The 14,754-nt window shown below is 40.1% G+C and overlaps 1 protein-coding gene across 2 annotated transcripts in view; it reads right to left on the bottom strand.

The window, feature by feature from the left end:
- MTA1 (metastasis associated 1) overlaps positions 1 to 14,754 on the bottom strand; it is a 61,065-nt gene that overhangs the window by 21,651 nt on the left and 24,660 nt on the right. For both annotated transcript variants that reach the window (XM_082287313.1, XM_082287314.1), the window contains exons 9-13: positions 10,619 to 10,677; positions 4,171 to 4,286; positions 3,163 to 3,314; positions 1,324 to 1,513; positions 892 to 981 (exon numbers count right to left, since the gene is read on the bottom strand). In XM_082287313.1, coding sequence (XP_082143439.1) covers positions 892 to 981; positions 1,324 to 1,513; positions 3,163 to 3,314; positions 4,171 to 4,286; positions 10,619 to 10,677 — 607 coding nt within the window. The remainder of the gene's footprint in view (positions 1 to 891; positions 982 to 1,323; positions 1,514 to 3,162; positions 3,315 to 4,170; positions 4,287 to 10,618; positions 10,678 to 14,754) is intronic.

Below are 14,754 nucleotides of genomic sequence, written 5' to 3'. Positions count from 1 at the left end.
AATCAACTCCAGTGTTGCTTACCTAAATAAAAAAGCAACCAACTTCCCTGCTAAGCTGGAAGCCCTCAAAGTGCCCCTGTCCAAGACTTCCCTGAGGCGAGACTGGCTGCCAGAACAACCTGAGGGATGTCTGCAGGGCAGCGGGGAATGCTGGGGAAAAGGATTTGGCATTTGTCTGGAGCCAGCATTGGCATGTCACATAGCATCACTCTGGATGCTTCCAGCACCTCAAACTTACACCGAAGTCCTGGATGGAACTACTCAGTGCTGCCCCACAGATCGGCTGATGAGGCACAAGTCTTCAAGAAAAATTGTAGTTAAAAAGATAATAAAAAACCCACCAAAACCCACTAGGAAAGTAAAAAATAGAAGTATGATCCCCTTGTCTAGGTTCAGCACAGAACAGCCAGTAACTGATTCACAAGGTCTGGGACACAGTGCTGTCCTAAACTCAACTGTACAAACTGCCTCCAGACAGCCCAAAACCAGAAAAAGTGAACAATCAAATGTTCCTGAAACATGATGTCAGTGCCCCCATTAGCAGATGGTAACTTGTCCACACATACATCAGAAGCCACAGCAAACACATCACTCCCTTCACTTGAAAAAGTTTCTGATACAGCTTTATGACCCTGCAGTGGACTGCAGAGACACTGGGTCTGTCAGATTAAGTAGGAAAAGTAAAAAGGAGACGTTACTGGGATGGGTTTTGTGTTTTGTTTTGTTTGTGGGGTGGGAGTTCTTTGTGGTTTGTTTTTCGTTTGTTTTTAATCCAGAATGAGCATCTACACCTAGACTCAAATGGAAAACCCAAATGGTCAGCAGCGTAGGTAGGAGGGTGCTTCCTATATTTGGGGGGTTTTGCATGTGGTGGTTTGGTTTGTTTAATACCTAAATACCGGAGTACTGCTTCTAAAGGCTTTCGAACCACTTGCTTTAATAGCAATGGGTTTTCTGATGCCTCAGGTAAACGTGCTGTGCCTGCAAAACACAGAAAAATAATTAGAGGGTGAAGACATTTAGCTATTACAGCAAAACTAAGTGAATAACTCCAGTGTCCTGAAAGAGCTTTCCCGTTCACAAACACAGGAGAATGCTCCATGTAATACCAAACGTGAATGTTTTAAAACAAACAGCTCATGAACTTTCAAAGGTATTTGCCCAGCCTACCATCAGTTAGAAGGCTCTGCAAGTACAGCTAGATTTTGTGACAGCACTAGCTACGTGCTAGAGAACATCTCAGCAAGCTGCAACTCAAAACTTTATAGGACAGGAGTCTCAAAGGGCTCCTTGGCCAAGAGGTCTCAGCTGCAGCACACTCACATTCTGCTTTGATTGCTGCACTGTTAATGGGCAGATAGGGGTGTCTTGCAGCGTGCCAAGGGCGCAAGATATCTCGACATAAACGTCTGGCAATTCTGGTCAGTTTTGTTGTATGGAGATAGAAAGCTTGTCGTGTCTTCATAGCAAACTTGGGACTCCCACTATTTCGTACTGGCACACCATGAGGACTCTAAAGGGAAAGAAAAATAAAAATGGTTTCTGAAAAAGTAATTAAAAAGTATGGTTCTAAAGAAATGAAAGTATTATGTAAAAACATTTGCAACTACTGATTCTCAGGCATAAGAACAGAAGTGGTATTACAGATGAAAAAATTTTCAGCCCAGCTATTCCCCATTTCCTAAATCTTACTCAAAATATCTCAAAGGATAAAATGAAGGTAAACCTTTTCACTTCACAGAGAAGTATTCATTTCTGTGCCGTCCCAAGTTTTAAGTCAGGGATCCAAAAGCCAGCCATGAAGAAGTTACCTGGTGCTATCACATAATTTAGAGCTTATACACTCAAGAGAAAAACTCTCCAGTTTTGGGTGCTTAGGGCTGCTCTGGATGTACAATGCAAACTCCTTATAACAAAGCATTTGCCAGAAGCAGAGAAAATCAGAAGAGCTGCATGACAAAAATACGCACCACAAACTCACTTTCCAAAGAAAACGTATGGCATGCAGGAATGGTCTTGGCTCAAAGCCACAAGAATTTGTTTTAATTCTTACTCTTAACTCAGAAATGTACTCATAGATGTCAAATATTCATTGCATATAGTAAAGACTACTACTGGAAGACATTTATCAGCTACTGAGAACCAACATGGTTATCTTCTTTATGAAAAGCAACTAAATCAACCAATGAAATAATGCAAGTAGTATCTTGTTATCTCAAGCCAACCCACAGCTGGAAAACAGGAAGAAATTTCAATTTGGGGAGAACAAGGCTTTCCCTTCTCTATTTACATACTTTTAATTAACAAACAAGAGGGATAAGGTTGATAAAACTTGGAAGTTATCTCAGCAATTAGGAGGCTTCAGAGGGCAAAGAGAAGCCTGGAAAGGATAAAGGTTAAACAAAAGAAATGGAAAGGGAACGACAGCAAAGAATAGGAGAGGAAAGAAATTAACCAGAGATAGAAGTTCTGTGTGTGCTACCCTTCTATCCATGACAATGATAGTTACTTTTTCCAATCAGCTTAATGTCTAATGCTTCCAGATCAAACTTTCACCAAATTCAGAAAAAAATCTGAGAACTTTGGTTTTCAAATAACAGAGGAAAAATGAAACAGAAACAGTTCATACAATGCTTACTCAAACCTATCCAAAAAAAGGATGATTATTAAAAAAAAAAACAGAATTAGGTAGAAAAACAAGATAAAAGATCTCTAAAAAGCCACTAGCTATTTGGGGTATATCTAATTTTGAATATGCCTTGGGAAAGTAAATTGGTTTCAGGAAATAATTAATTCTTTTGGAGAGAAAAAACCAGTGCTGTTCCCCCTACAGCAAAAATCATGGAAACCAAATACCAGAAACACTGGGTGGCATTTCAGTTTCTCCCATCTCCACCAAGTCATTTCATGCATTTGAAGGCTAGTTTGCTAAACAAATGATGTTGGTTTTTTTTCTCAGGGCAGTACTTCGCAACAGATTACTTCTAGCCGAGGCGAACGCGCCAACTTCTGCTTGACATGAAATATCAAACCCAAGGACAATGATGAAGGCTGAAGGCATTCTTTTGGTGGTTAAATATTTAAGAACAGTGAGCAGGCAGTTAGGTATCATGACACTCAGTTTGCCAGGCAGAGGCACCAGTCTGCCTTGTGGATACCCACCAAATTATTGCGGTTTGGTCCAGGCCTCTCCCCATCTAACCGTGTTGGCATTTTCAAGCCACCGTATTTCTTCCAGTAGGTCCAACAGGATGCACAGAGGCGACACTGCATGTTAGGGGGACCCCAAGAATACCACTGGTAAGACTGGGTGGCTAGAGATAACAAAGGTGGAAATTATATATATCCTTACACAGGATCACTTTTCAGATCTTATTCTCTTTAGAAGCAGCAGAAGCACAAAAAAAACCATCCCCCCCCCCCCCACAGAGCAAAGCTCACACAGACCTTAGAAAACTAATGATGGCTTCACTGTCATCAGCACTGCTACACATACTTTTGATTTCAGCAGAATTGATTACATTAATTAATCTAAATCCCTTTTAAAATGCAAACAGAAAAAAACAATTATCAGGATGAGAAAATTTCCTGCCAATGGAACTGAACTCTTTTTGCTAGAGAATTTCTGCAGAACATGGGAAACAGCAAAGATTGTCTTCAGGAACTTCCCATACATTAGTTTTACAACTGAAGAATGTACAGTCTGTGACTGGACATCTCATACAGTCCTACATTCCAGCATCTCTAAAGGCTCCCCATAAAGGAGCACACTCATTAGAACTCAGTATTATTAGTATCAGCAGCAGATCAAATACAGTGGTGTCACATATTTTCAAATCTACTAAAAAATGATGAAAGGAATTGTCAAATTCACACACCTTGATTTAAATATTCACTCAATAGTTACCTGCAATTATGTAGAACATTTACTACCTCCCCCTTTAGTACTTCATAATTCTATTTACAAATGTAACACCAGTAGTTAAAAAACAAAACAAAACAACCTGAAACAAACAAACAAAAAAATAAACAAAAACAAACTCAAAACCCCCCTGCTTAAACGCTGCTATATCCAATTCTTCCCCACACCCCCAGCACGAGACAGCTTTTACTTTAACATTTACATCTCAGCACCCACTCTGCACACACAGCTGCTGTTCTGGCACTTACTGTAACAGCTCTCACAGGCCCGTCCTGCTCCCGCGTTCTGTGCCTGGACTCCAGTACCATTTACCACTCCTGGTTTGACATTATTTACATTGATCTGGTTGGGGTTTGGCTTGTTACTTAAGACACAAAGCAAAAAGAATGACAAGTGTTAACTGAGGCATGCAATTCTTTATTTGACTTTTGAAAGTATGGCCCAAAACGTTTGAAGACTCAAATTTCATTCAGCACGTGGCTTCCAGAACCAGCTGTAATTACCAGCAATCTGACTTTTATGAACACACTGTCTCCAGTAATATTTTAAAAATACCGATAATGAAAATAACTGATAGTTGGATGCCATTTACAAGACTTTAAAACCTTTTAAAAAACAATAAACCAGGCCACATAGGTATCCCTATTGACTACCCCAGACATTTGAATCTAGGTAAAAACAGATCACACTTACAGGTCCTCAACATGAGAGATATTTTACTTAAATCTCCAAAAAGAAGGCTGGGGGCTGGAGCAGGAGCAGTAGGCAGAGAGAGGGCAACGTCTGCTTTATTTAGGGAAATATAACCCTAGACTGCAGTCACAAATATTTCCATTTTGTCTCACTGGCCATTATTCACACAAGTACACTGAACAAGTAACAACATCTGGGTCACCTCAGCTCATCCCTATACCCTCTTTAAAATGATGATTCAGGAAAAACTAGGAGCTAAGAGCTAAAAAATAGCTACTGGCAGGAGCTGAGAATGGAAGGCCAATAAAACCTTGGCATGGAGAGCAGGATGAAATAGCACATCTCTGCAGAGGAAGAAGTGTCTGAGGGGGAAAATGAGGCCTTCAAAAAATCCTTGGCATGGGAGGGAAGAAGGAGGACAGAGTACTGCTATTGCAGGGACAGGACTTCTGGGGAATGGAGAAAGGTGGAAGAAGTCATACATGAAGTTTCAAACAACAGTACACGAGGAGTTTACCAAACATGCAAGGACTCTAGGCTGCTGTTAGGAGTTCACACTATAGAAGCAACAAAGAGCAGGCAGGCTTTGGAGCCAACTGCTGAACATAAGCCTGAATTGCAACACTGATTTACATTCCTATCATACTCTCTTACCTGAGGATTGAAGGGAGTGGGCATATTCCTTTTATTTCCAACTAGCGAACCCATTATTTAAAAGCAGAAATATCTTAAAATGGCTTTCTGCAATCCCCTTTTCTTAGACATCAGTTGCACACTGACACAGGAGTCACAGTGACTTCAGTAAGCCAGAGTATTTGCTATGTTTCACCCTGACTAGTGCTACAAAACCAGCATTGTGGGAATAGAGCCGAATTAAGTTCTTTCTAATGGGGCACCAGCATCAGGTTTCATGTTCTCAGCAATGATCCCTGGAAGCAAAGGAGTTACAAGTGACAGAGTTCTGCAGACAACTGAAAAGCTGATGCTGCCCTGGAAGCCAGAAAACATCCTTCTTATCTGAAAATGTACAATCACGTCCTGAGATACACAGCTCAGTTAAGCTCCATTATGACAGAGACAAAATAGGTTCTGCTGTGAATGAACTACAGGAACCACATACAGGTTGCATAAAGGGGCAAGAGTGTGTTTCTCTAGACCAGGAAAAACTTCCGATAGTGTTCTCGCTGTAAAATTCAGAGCCTTTCTGCAACAGAGAAAGCTCAGGAGGCCAAGTGGCACAGGAACAGTGTAAGGAGTTTGTTCCTACAGTGCACTGAGCAGCACACACAGAGCTCAAAAGCAGCAGAGGAGATTAAAAAAAAAAAAAAAAGACATTTAGATTAATTCACAAGCCTGAATATGTTTTTGTCTCCTTCTGCTTATTAATTTGCCCACCTCCTACGAAGACTAAAGTGTTTCAGGGTGCTTATCAGAAAGGCACCAAGTTCTGACCCCACAGATGGCAGGAGATCCACAGGCAAGTTTAACAAAGGGGCAGTTGAAAGAGGGAACATTCACGCTCCCCTGCTCTGGGACGTCACTATAGTAACCTGCTGCAAAAGAACTTTTGCCAATGATTCACGAGCAAACTCCATGTGCAAACATGACCAAGACGCTGCAAAACAAACAGCCCTCACAGATGCACATCGCTCCAAGGGGCATTGCTCCACTGAGAAAAAGACTGAAGTAAAGAAAACTAAGGCCTTACAGTTCAACATCAGGCCTATTGCTTCCCTTCTCTACCTTGGATTTATCCTCCAAAAAGGCAGCGACGTAGTCTGAAATCCATCAGTAAAGCCCAACAAAGCACTGGGACCAGAAAGGAGGATGATGGCCTGACTCCTTTATCTTCTCAAAAGCCATTACCAAGCTTGTATTTAAACACAAGTGGAAAAGATGCACTGGTGAAAGCCGATCACCAAACCACACTTATCAGCAGGACTAACATGCTGTAGTTGTGGCAAACTCCAGGATTCTGCAGCACTACAATTAATGAAGCTGCAGCAAGCATCGGAGAGTGTCCCACTCCAAAGCTAAGGTCAAGTTTCACAGTGGCAGTAACAATAAAATTCAGGCAGATAATGTTTTCATCATATGAGAAGCAAAAACCTCTTAATTGTTGATGATATGTTAATTAAACTTGCTTGATACGACCAAAGCCTGCTACAGCTATTAACAAGAGACTCAGATGAGTAACTGGATGAATCATTAAGCAATTAATGAAGCTGAAGCTAAAGATGCAAATAAGGTAGTGAGAATACTGATGGTGTGGCAAACTGTCATTTCCAGTTCTTGTATCAGGAATGGAAGTCTCTTAAAGGGGCTTCAGTTGTGAAGGAGCAGTCAGTTATGCTAGAAAAGGGATCATGAAGTGCAGATTTCTGGGCTGTACTCTTCAGATCAGTCGCAATGGAAGAGGTGGAGGCAATAAAGCAGGTGCAGAGAGAAGGTGCTGGAAGCCTGTCAACATGGACTGAAGCCCCTGCACAAAAAAATCCAACCTGGAGATAATCTTGATCCCCACAAAGGACTGATATGCCTTCAGTAAACAAGTAGACAGCATTTGACCCACAGCATGGTGATAAAATTTTTGTTGTTAGAAATAATTATAAACTTAATACCACCCAGTGAATGTTTCCTGTTATTGAAGAACCCATGTGTGCTGGATGCAACTGAACAATTAAGAAATAAAGCCTCAGAAATAAAAACAATTTAAAATCCTTTGTAAGGCACATTTGTGCCATTTACATCTAGACATCTAATAGAAGTGCCTGGATCCAGGCAATGGAGGTGAGCTTTCCTCACAGCTCTCCAGCCTCCTGTAAATACCCACTTCTAACAACAGGTCTAAATGACCATTAAACAATGCTTTTTGAAAAGGAGCAGATTTCTCCAACAAAATGTTGGAGATTGCCATTTTAACTACCACAGCTCCAGATGGAAGAGCAGCATTACACCTTTAAGTTTTCCATGTTGCCATGAACCTCTGTACAATGAAACAGGGAAGAAAAATAGTCTTGCTCTTCAAGCAGAGGACAACCAAGCAACAGACAAAGGAATTATCTTCAGCTTGTTAAGCAGCTGCCCCTTGTAGTGATCCAAAGCTTTGACCTATTCCTGAAGTTTCCCTACTGGATTCACAAAAGGGGCACAGTAGGGAGAACAATATTTCCCTGCTTCACAGCCTTTGAGAGGCAGCTTGACAAAGTGCTTTGAGATTCTCAGATAAAATACTGTAAATAGAACGTATTCATTAACACATACAGATATAGAGTTAAAAGTTACATTTTTCACCAGTACATTTTGGAGACTGGAAATTGTGTCGAGCAGTTCATTCTTCCCTTTCTGTTCTTACCCCTTCTGGTATCGCTTAGATCAAAGCAAATGAGAGAAAAGCCACACAAAACTGGATGTCTCAGCCTTCATGATTGCAGATGCCCTAATCCCAAAAAGCACAAGCTACACAACCAGATCTTTACCAAAAAGAAGCAAGTAATTGGTACATATGATGCCTGTAAGATTAGTAAAACTAGAGCATGACTTCCACAACAACCTGAAGAGTATGTCTGGGTACATACTAGAACACGAAAGAGTCTGAGACTACACCTGCATGAAGAAAGGCCTCCAAACACTGCAATCACTTCAGAGGATGGCAGGATGAGGCATGTGAGAATGTGGAATCTCTTTGTGCATTCAGATATCTACTGCTGCTTCAACACCACTCCCACTGACAGAGACAGTGCTACGGAAGACAACTAAAACATTTGTTTTTCAGTATTTCCTGAGTTTAACTGATTTTACACTTTTTCCTTTCACCAGAAAAGCACATTAGTGCTTTTCAGCCAAAGGGCTGCATTGCAAAGCCGTATTTATAGACATTAGGTTCTGTCAAGTCAACTACAAATGTCTGTCCCGAAACCAGGGTTATTCTTGGAAGAGGTACAGAAATGTTTGTTCAATCTAGGTCAGAAGTGTTTCTCTAAGACGTTGGTTTAGGACTTGATAACCTCACATCAATTACTTCTATGACCCTCCATGCTTCAGTTACCCATGTTAATAAATTTGGGGCACAGTCTCAAGTTAAAAAATATCAACTCTAAAGCTTTACATTGAGCTGTTATTTTTCATTGTGTTACATGTATGTGACCTTTGAAGACAGCTCCTATTCTTTTTCTTATTATTTTCCTCCTCTCTGCTAGATTTTCCTATTAACATCGGAGAAACAAACAAGAGACCTATCAACGGAAGACAGCCAGAGACAAAAAAAAAGATAAAATTGTTTGAGCCTGGTATCCTCCAGGGTCTCTCACTGCCAACAATTTTACACCAGTTACTGTTAAAATGTGTTTCAGTCAATCGGCAGATACGCTTCTGCATAGGTCTTGTGACAGCCTACATCAAGTAATTTATTTTTGAGGTGACAAGTGGATCATTATGGCTCAAGCCTAGGAACAGGAATGGGCTCAGTAACATGATAAGGACAAATCAATAACATTGATATTTAGATCCCTACACCGTGCATTGCTATTGCAAACCAAGAATATAATCTTCTTCTAGGTCACAAGATAATGTAGATACCATACAGTCCCTATATGTCAGACCTCGTACTCAAGCTTGTGTAGAAGTAATACAAAAAGCTTAGAAATATTTAATTGCTGCCACATTTGGAGGTATTAATAGCAAGAAAAAGCAGAAGCATTCATATGGGATTAAGTAAGTCAAGTAATTGCTACTTTTCCTGATACAAATGAAAGGATATTGAAAGAGGAGGAAAACATTTTATCAAATAATATGTAAGTTAAGGTATAACACTCATAAAATGAACCGTGACTGGAAATCAAAGCCAGAGACAAGAAGAGCAGGCACGTGGGCAGAGACAGGTCTGTTCCTGAAGCAGGGAGGTAAGCTGCTGATTTGATTATGTGTTCTTTAGATAGGAACAAGAATTACCTTGCTGAGGGATAAGATGCCACTCCAGGCAGCCATTATCAAATGAGCACCACAACCTTCCAAACACAAAGCCCTCCTCCACACATTATAATCCAAGAGCAACAGCAGGACTGTCAGGCTCTCTTGTCTGCAATATCCTTTTGCATCTGCAGTCTAAATTAGACTGCCTTTTGCTTTACAAGCTTATCACATTGTGAATTCATGTTTAATTTGATGTCCAGTGTCCCCCCTGCAGAGTAACACTGTCCACAAAAAGCAATATTGTTGAAAGACTGCGTGACAAGAAATCTGTTTGGCTTCACTCTGAATATTACACCTCACTTTTAGTAAATTCACCTGAGAGGTATTGAGATATTTCAAACCAAAAAAGAAATCATGGATCCTCTATTTTCAGCAGAAATAAGGGGCTGCCTTGCAAGCTAAATATATAAAAATTAGTTTTATCAAAAGTAACAGAACAGATGGTAGAAGTTCATAAATATTTAAAAGGAGACAGCATAAAAGAGTGAAGGAGTTATTGGGGATAATACACAGGGGAACATATCCGAGTGAAAGTTGAAAAGTGAAAGGAAAGGGTAGACTAGAAATTCTGCATTATAACAACTATTGACTAGGCTATGCAGAGAAAATGAAATAGAAGACATTTTAGTAAGAATTTTGTTTTAAAATACATGTACACATATCAATAATTATACATTATTTTTAATATGTAATGATATATACATTTGTTAGGAAACAAACATGCATTGGTGATCCACTGCTGAGAAAAACTAATAGAAAAACAGATAGATAATTGAACAGTTAATTAGCTACCCTTTTGTTCACAACCATGCTGACCTGCCAGCAAGTCCCCAACTCCCCAACTCCATATAAAAATAAAAATTAGAAGATAAGTAACAGTTGCTTCAGGATGGGAACATTACACAGGATGAAGGAAATGAGCAACATGAGAGCACAACATCCTAACCAGGAAATAGTAATATTGGTAGGCCATGGAAACTGCTACACCAGTCCTCCTGTAATGAGATAGAAAACAAAACAAGAGATACTTACTAGTTGGGTATATACACTTGTTTTAGCTTGCTTTCTGCTTCTGCTGCTTTCAATCGTTTCTTTGAATAGAAAAAAGAAAACAATTAAAATAAAAATAAGAGCCACCTTACCTGAGTCAAGTAGCAAACCTATAAGGACTTCAGCAATTATTTACTGAGCAGCTACCACTAAATCTTCCAACAAGAAAATATTCACTGAAGACAACTGTGGGCATCAATTGACTATGCAGCTTTGCAAAAAAGTCGAAGAGATGCCAAGCTACTAATAATGAGGACAAACTTTTCATTCCCATCTACTTCAATTCAAATTCCTTTTTTTAAAAGGCTTTTATTTGTCCTGCAGAGAAAGATCTGACATGTCAGTGTTGATTCGCTATTAAAACATTCACCAACTGGACAGAAACAGGTACAACACTGCAACCTCTCCATCACAGCTCCTCAACAGCTGAGCCAATTCATTCAAAGTTTCAAGTAAGACTTTCGTGTCGATACCCCTAAACTTCTGAAGGCTCAGTGACACTGAAGATTTTTCTTGAGACATTAAAAAGGTCAAGAACACCTTTTCTAACTCAAACCTTCACCCCTTAAACAGTAGGAGAGGCACACTGAGATTCAAGTTTTCTCTTTATTACATTTGCAAAATAAATTTTGGGTGAGCCTCTGGCATCTCTAGTTCAACCCCCTGCTCAAAGCTGGTACCAGCTGTCTGCATAAAGTTGTGACAATGTTTTCCAGACAAACCAGCAGCATGGGGATATTCCAGATAAACAGGTTAGCCAAACATTTTCTATGCAGCAGCCTCAAGGCACGGTCTAGGAAAATGTAAAGCTGAAGTCAGTATCTTCATAGAAGCAGGAAGCACCAGAAAACGTAATAAAATTGAAGAGTGTGCCACTGAGGAGCTGGACAAACATAAAAATTGTTTTTACAGACACACACAGAAACAACAAAGTAAATGTTTCCTGTAAGCATAAAGCTTTTATCAGGACAGTTTTAAACAACAATTTTCTATATGACAATCTGCCAGTTCCTCACCAAAGCTCTTTAGACTCCTAAAGAATTCCCCTCTTCCCTTTTCCTGCAAATAACAGTCAACCTATTTTAGAAATCAAAGAATGAAGTTGTCAGACAAGAGAGCAAGGAAAGAGAAAACAGAACCTCTGAAAGTTATCCTGAGACTATGGCTACACTTTCAGAGCTGTACTCCTGGCTGACTCCGTTCTGCTGGAGCGGGCCAGCTTCCCAGACTACTTCTGTTAAACCTCACCTAGGACAAGAACTGCTGCCTGAAAACTGGCCTCAAGAAAACCCAGATGAAGACCACCTTGTGGAGACAATCCTTATCAATCCTACAGATGTGCAGGAATCAATCACACGTTTTGCTGCCAATCAGTGATGGAACTGAAGAGGTTCTCCTGAATACAAAGTGCATGTCCAAACTGAACGTTTTCAAGCCACCCTAACTAAGCATCTTTATGTAAGAAACAAAACCACCCAAAGAGGGGCCCCAAGAAGTGCTGTCACAATGGTTCTCCAAACATCATCAGAAATCCTCCTTCACCTTCCAGAGAGACACTACACAAAAAAATCATCCTTTAACAAAATGCATGCTCAGGTGCCTTCCTGCTCAGGAACTGGAGCCTGTTCCACACACAGCCTCAGGCTGAAAAAGAGGACTTCATCCTCCAGGCACAGACTGCCACGGGCACTTACACTGGCAGATGAACAGCTACAGAGCTCATAGTCTCCCCATGAAATACATGGAAATCCAACACCAGATACTGACAAACAGCTTAAAACACTGCTTGATGACCAGTACCAGAATCCAATTTCCTTGAGAAAGGAAATTCAGGAAACTTACACTGGTAGAGAACTGTTGTGTTTTTTATTTTCTACATTGTGAGAGGAAAAAGTTGCGTTTTCTTGACAAAATCTCCCATGGGGACTATCTGGCATCATTATGTTATGACAGTTTTGGAAATCTATGAATGCAAGACCTTCATCCAAGCACAAAGCATTATCAGCAACTGAAATATTCTCCTGTGCAAAACATAAAGTTATCTGCCTTGGGGACATGGCTAATTTAGGGTATTAAGCAGTATTTTAGTAAACAGGTGATGAATGTCAACCTCATCCCACAGATTTCCTTTGTGACTGATAACCATGGAGCAAGCCCTGAGCTAACAACTGCCATAAGTCACCTGGACTCCACCACAACCCCCTCTCCTACAGCTGCCTGGGAACCAGCACAGCACACAACAAATAGTACACACCCCTATTACAAACAGCAGACCAGAAAAATTGAGGGTTTCCAGAAGGTACCACAATATCCTGGGTAAGAAGAGGCTTTGCACTAAGTACCTGTGGCTGTGGGCAATCGATAGACCAGATATGATGAGTTTCCTCTTTCCTTACAGTGACTGATCCAGAAGGCACAAAAGAAAGGTGCTTGAAATGTAGTCATGCACAATTTCAAAATAATCCCTTCCCTGAGAGAGTGCTTTGCTAGGTCCTTTGCCAGTTATTAATTGATATGTGCCTAAAGCATATTTATGCTATAAATTCTTAATGCTAGCTGAGGTAGTTAATAATGTCCTCACTCCCAAGAAAAATCCAGAACATTTGTAACTTTTTCTAGCAGTTTGGCCTAAAAAAATCTTTTCTCTGAGTTATTTATATACACAGATCTTAAGTATATCCTCTTATTTACCTCATCATATTTCCCCCATCTATAAAAGGAAGATATTTCCAACTTGTCTATCCCACAGGGACCAAGGGATTAAAGTACTAAGCACTGTACATCCAAGTTGGTGCAAACATCTGTCCTTTATATATCCTCTCCCAGATTTGACATCTTATCCACTGAGCTTGAAAGAGTTTTATAATAGGTGACGCATCAGACCAAATGATTGTGGTCATTTTCTAAAGAGCAAACATTTATAAAGAGGAAATAACAGAAGAAATCCAGGAACACTGTGGATATTTCAACATCCACAACACAAGAGTTGGGTTGATGGACAGCATGAGGATGCCTCAAAACATCCTCAAATATCGAGCCTTTATTAGTTCATGATAGGGAAGACAAATTACACCTTCTGGATTCAGAGGAGAACTTTCACAATGTTTATTCTTTTTCAAACCTCTGAACATACAACAGAGGTCAGAGAGGTGGGACAGAAGAGAGAATTAGTTTATGATGCATTTGGGAGAAATGCTCCCAGCTGCCTGTGCTCCAGCAACACATCTCAGAATTGATGGGTTGTACCTATGGTTCTAGCAATTTTGGCAAGAAAGTGACTGGGTTCCATATTACCATAGATTTAACAGGAGGTGTTTGGGGATAAAACATCCCACAAATGTGGAAAAACCTTTCATTGATGTTATTTCTACACTTCAGCACACAGGACTTTATGAAGGCTGGTACATTAAGACATCATTCATAGCTCTGGGCTAGGTACAAAGCAAGCTTGCTTCTCTTAAAAAAGATGTTGTCTATCTGCATCAAGACTGACCCAGAGATCCCTACCTCATGGAGTCAAATCTAAGGGCACTTCCACTTTCCCCAGTGTGCTCTCACCATGCAGACCTTAAAACCAACTTTCTCTGTCTATTCCTCCTACACTTTTCTAATGGCACTTCCACATAAGAAATAGAACAGTAGAAATTGATAGTATTTGATCTTCCTCTTGAAGTTACCTGCTCCTCAGACACAAATAAAAATGGAAAAAGTAAATTAAAGCCATTAACTCTCAGAAAGAAAGTGACTAATTCAAACAGTCATCTGCCACTGCCATGCCTCAAGCTTGTCTCAACCTTTGGAAAGTTTAATGTTTTAAAGTTTTTAGGACTTCCCCTAATGATAAGCACAACAGTAGAAGCATTTAGTCTTTAAAAAAAAGTCACCCTGAAATTCACAACTATGTAAGAACTCAACCTCTACACTGAATGAAAATGTAGGCATAGCCACACACCACATCAACCCTCAGGGCTCTCAAATCACTGGAAGAAGCCAAAAAACAGCAGTTAATCAGTCAAAGCCATTTCAAACCTTCCTTAATCAGAAATATACACTCTTGTGTACTGACACAGAAAAACTGTCCCAGGAAAACAATGTGTTTGAAGGAGACCCAGGATACT

Source organism: Coloeus monedula (assembly GCF_965178545.1).
Source record: "Coloeus monedula genome assembly, chromosome: 9".
Lineage (NCBI taxonomy): Eukaryota > Metazoa > Chordata > Aves > Passeriformes > Corvidae > Coloeus > Coloeus monedula.
This window is presented reverse-complemented; position numbering and strand designations above follow the sequence as displayed.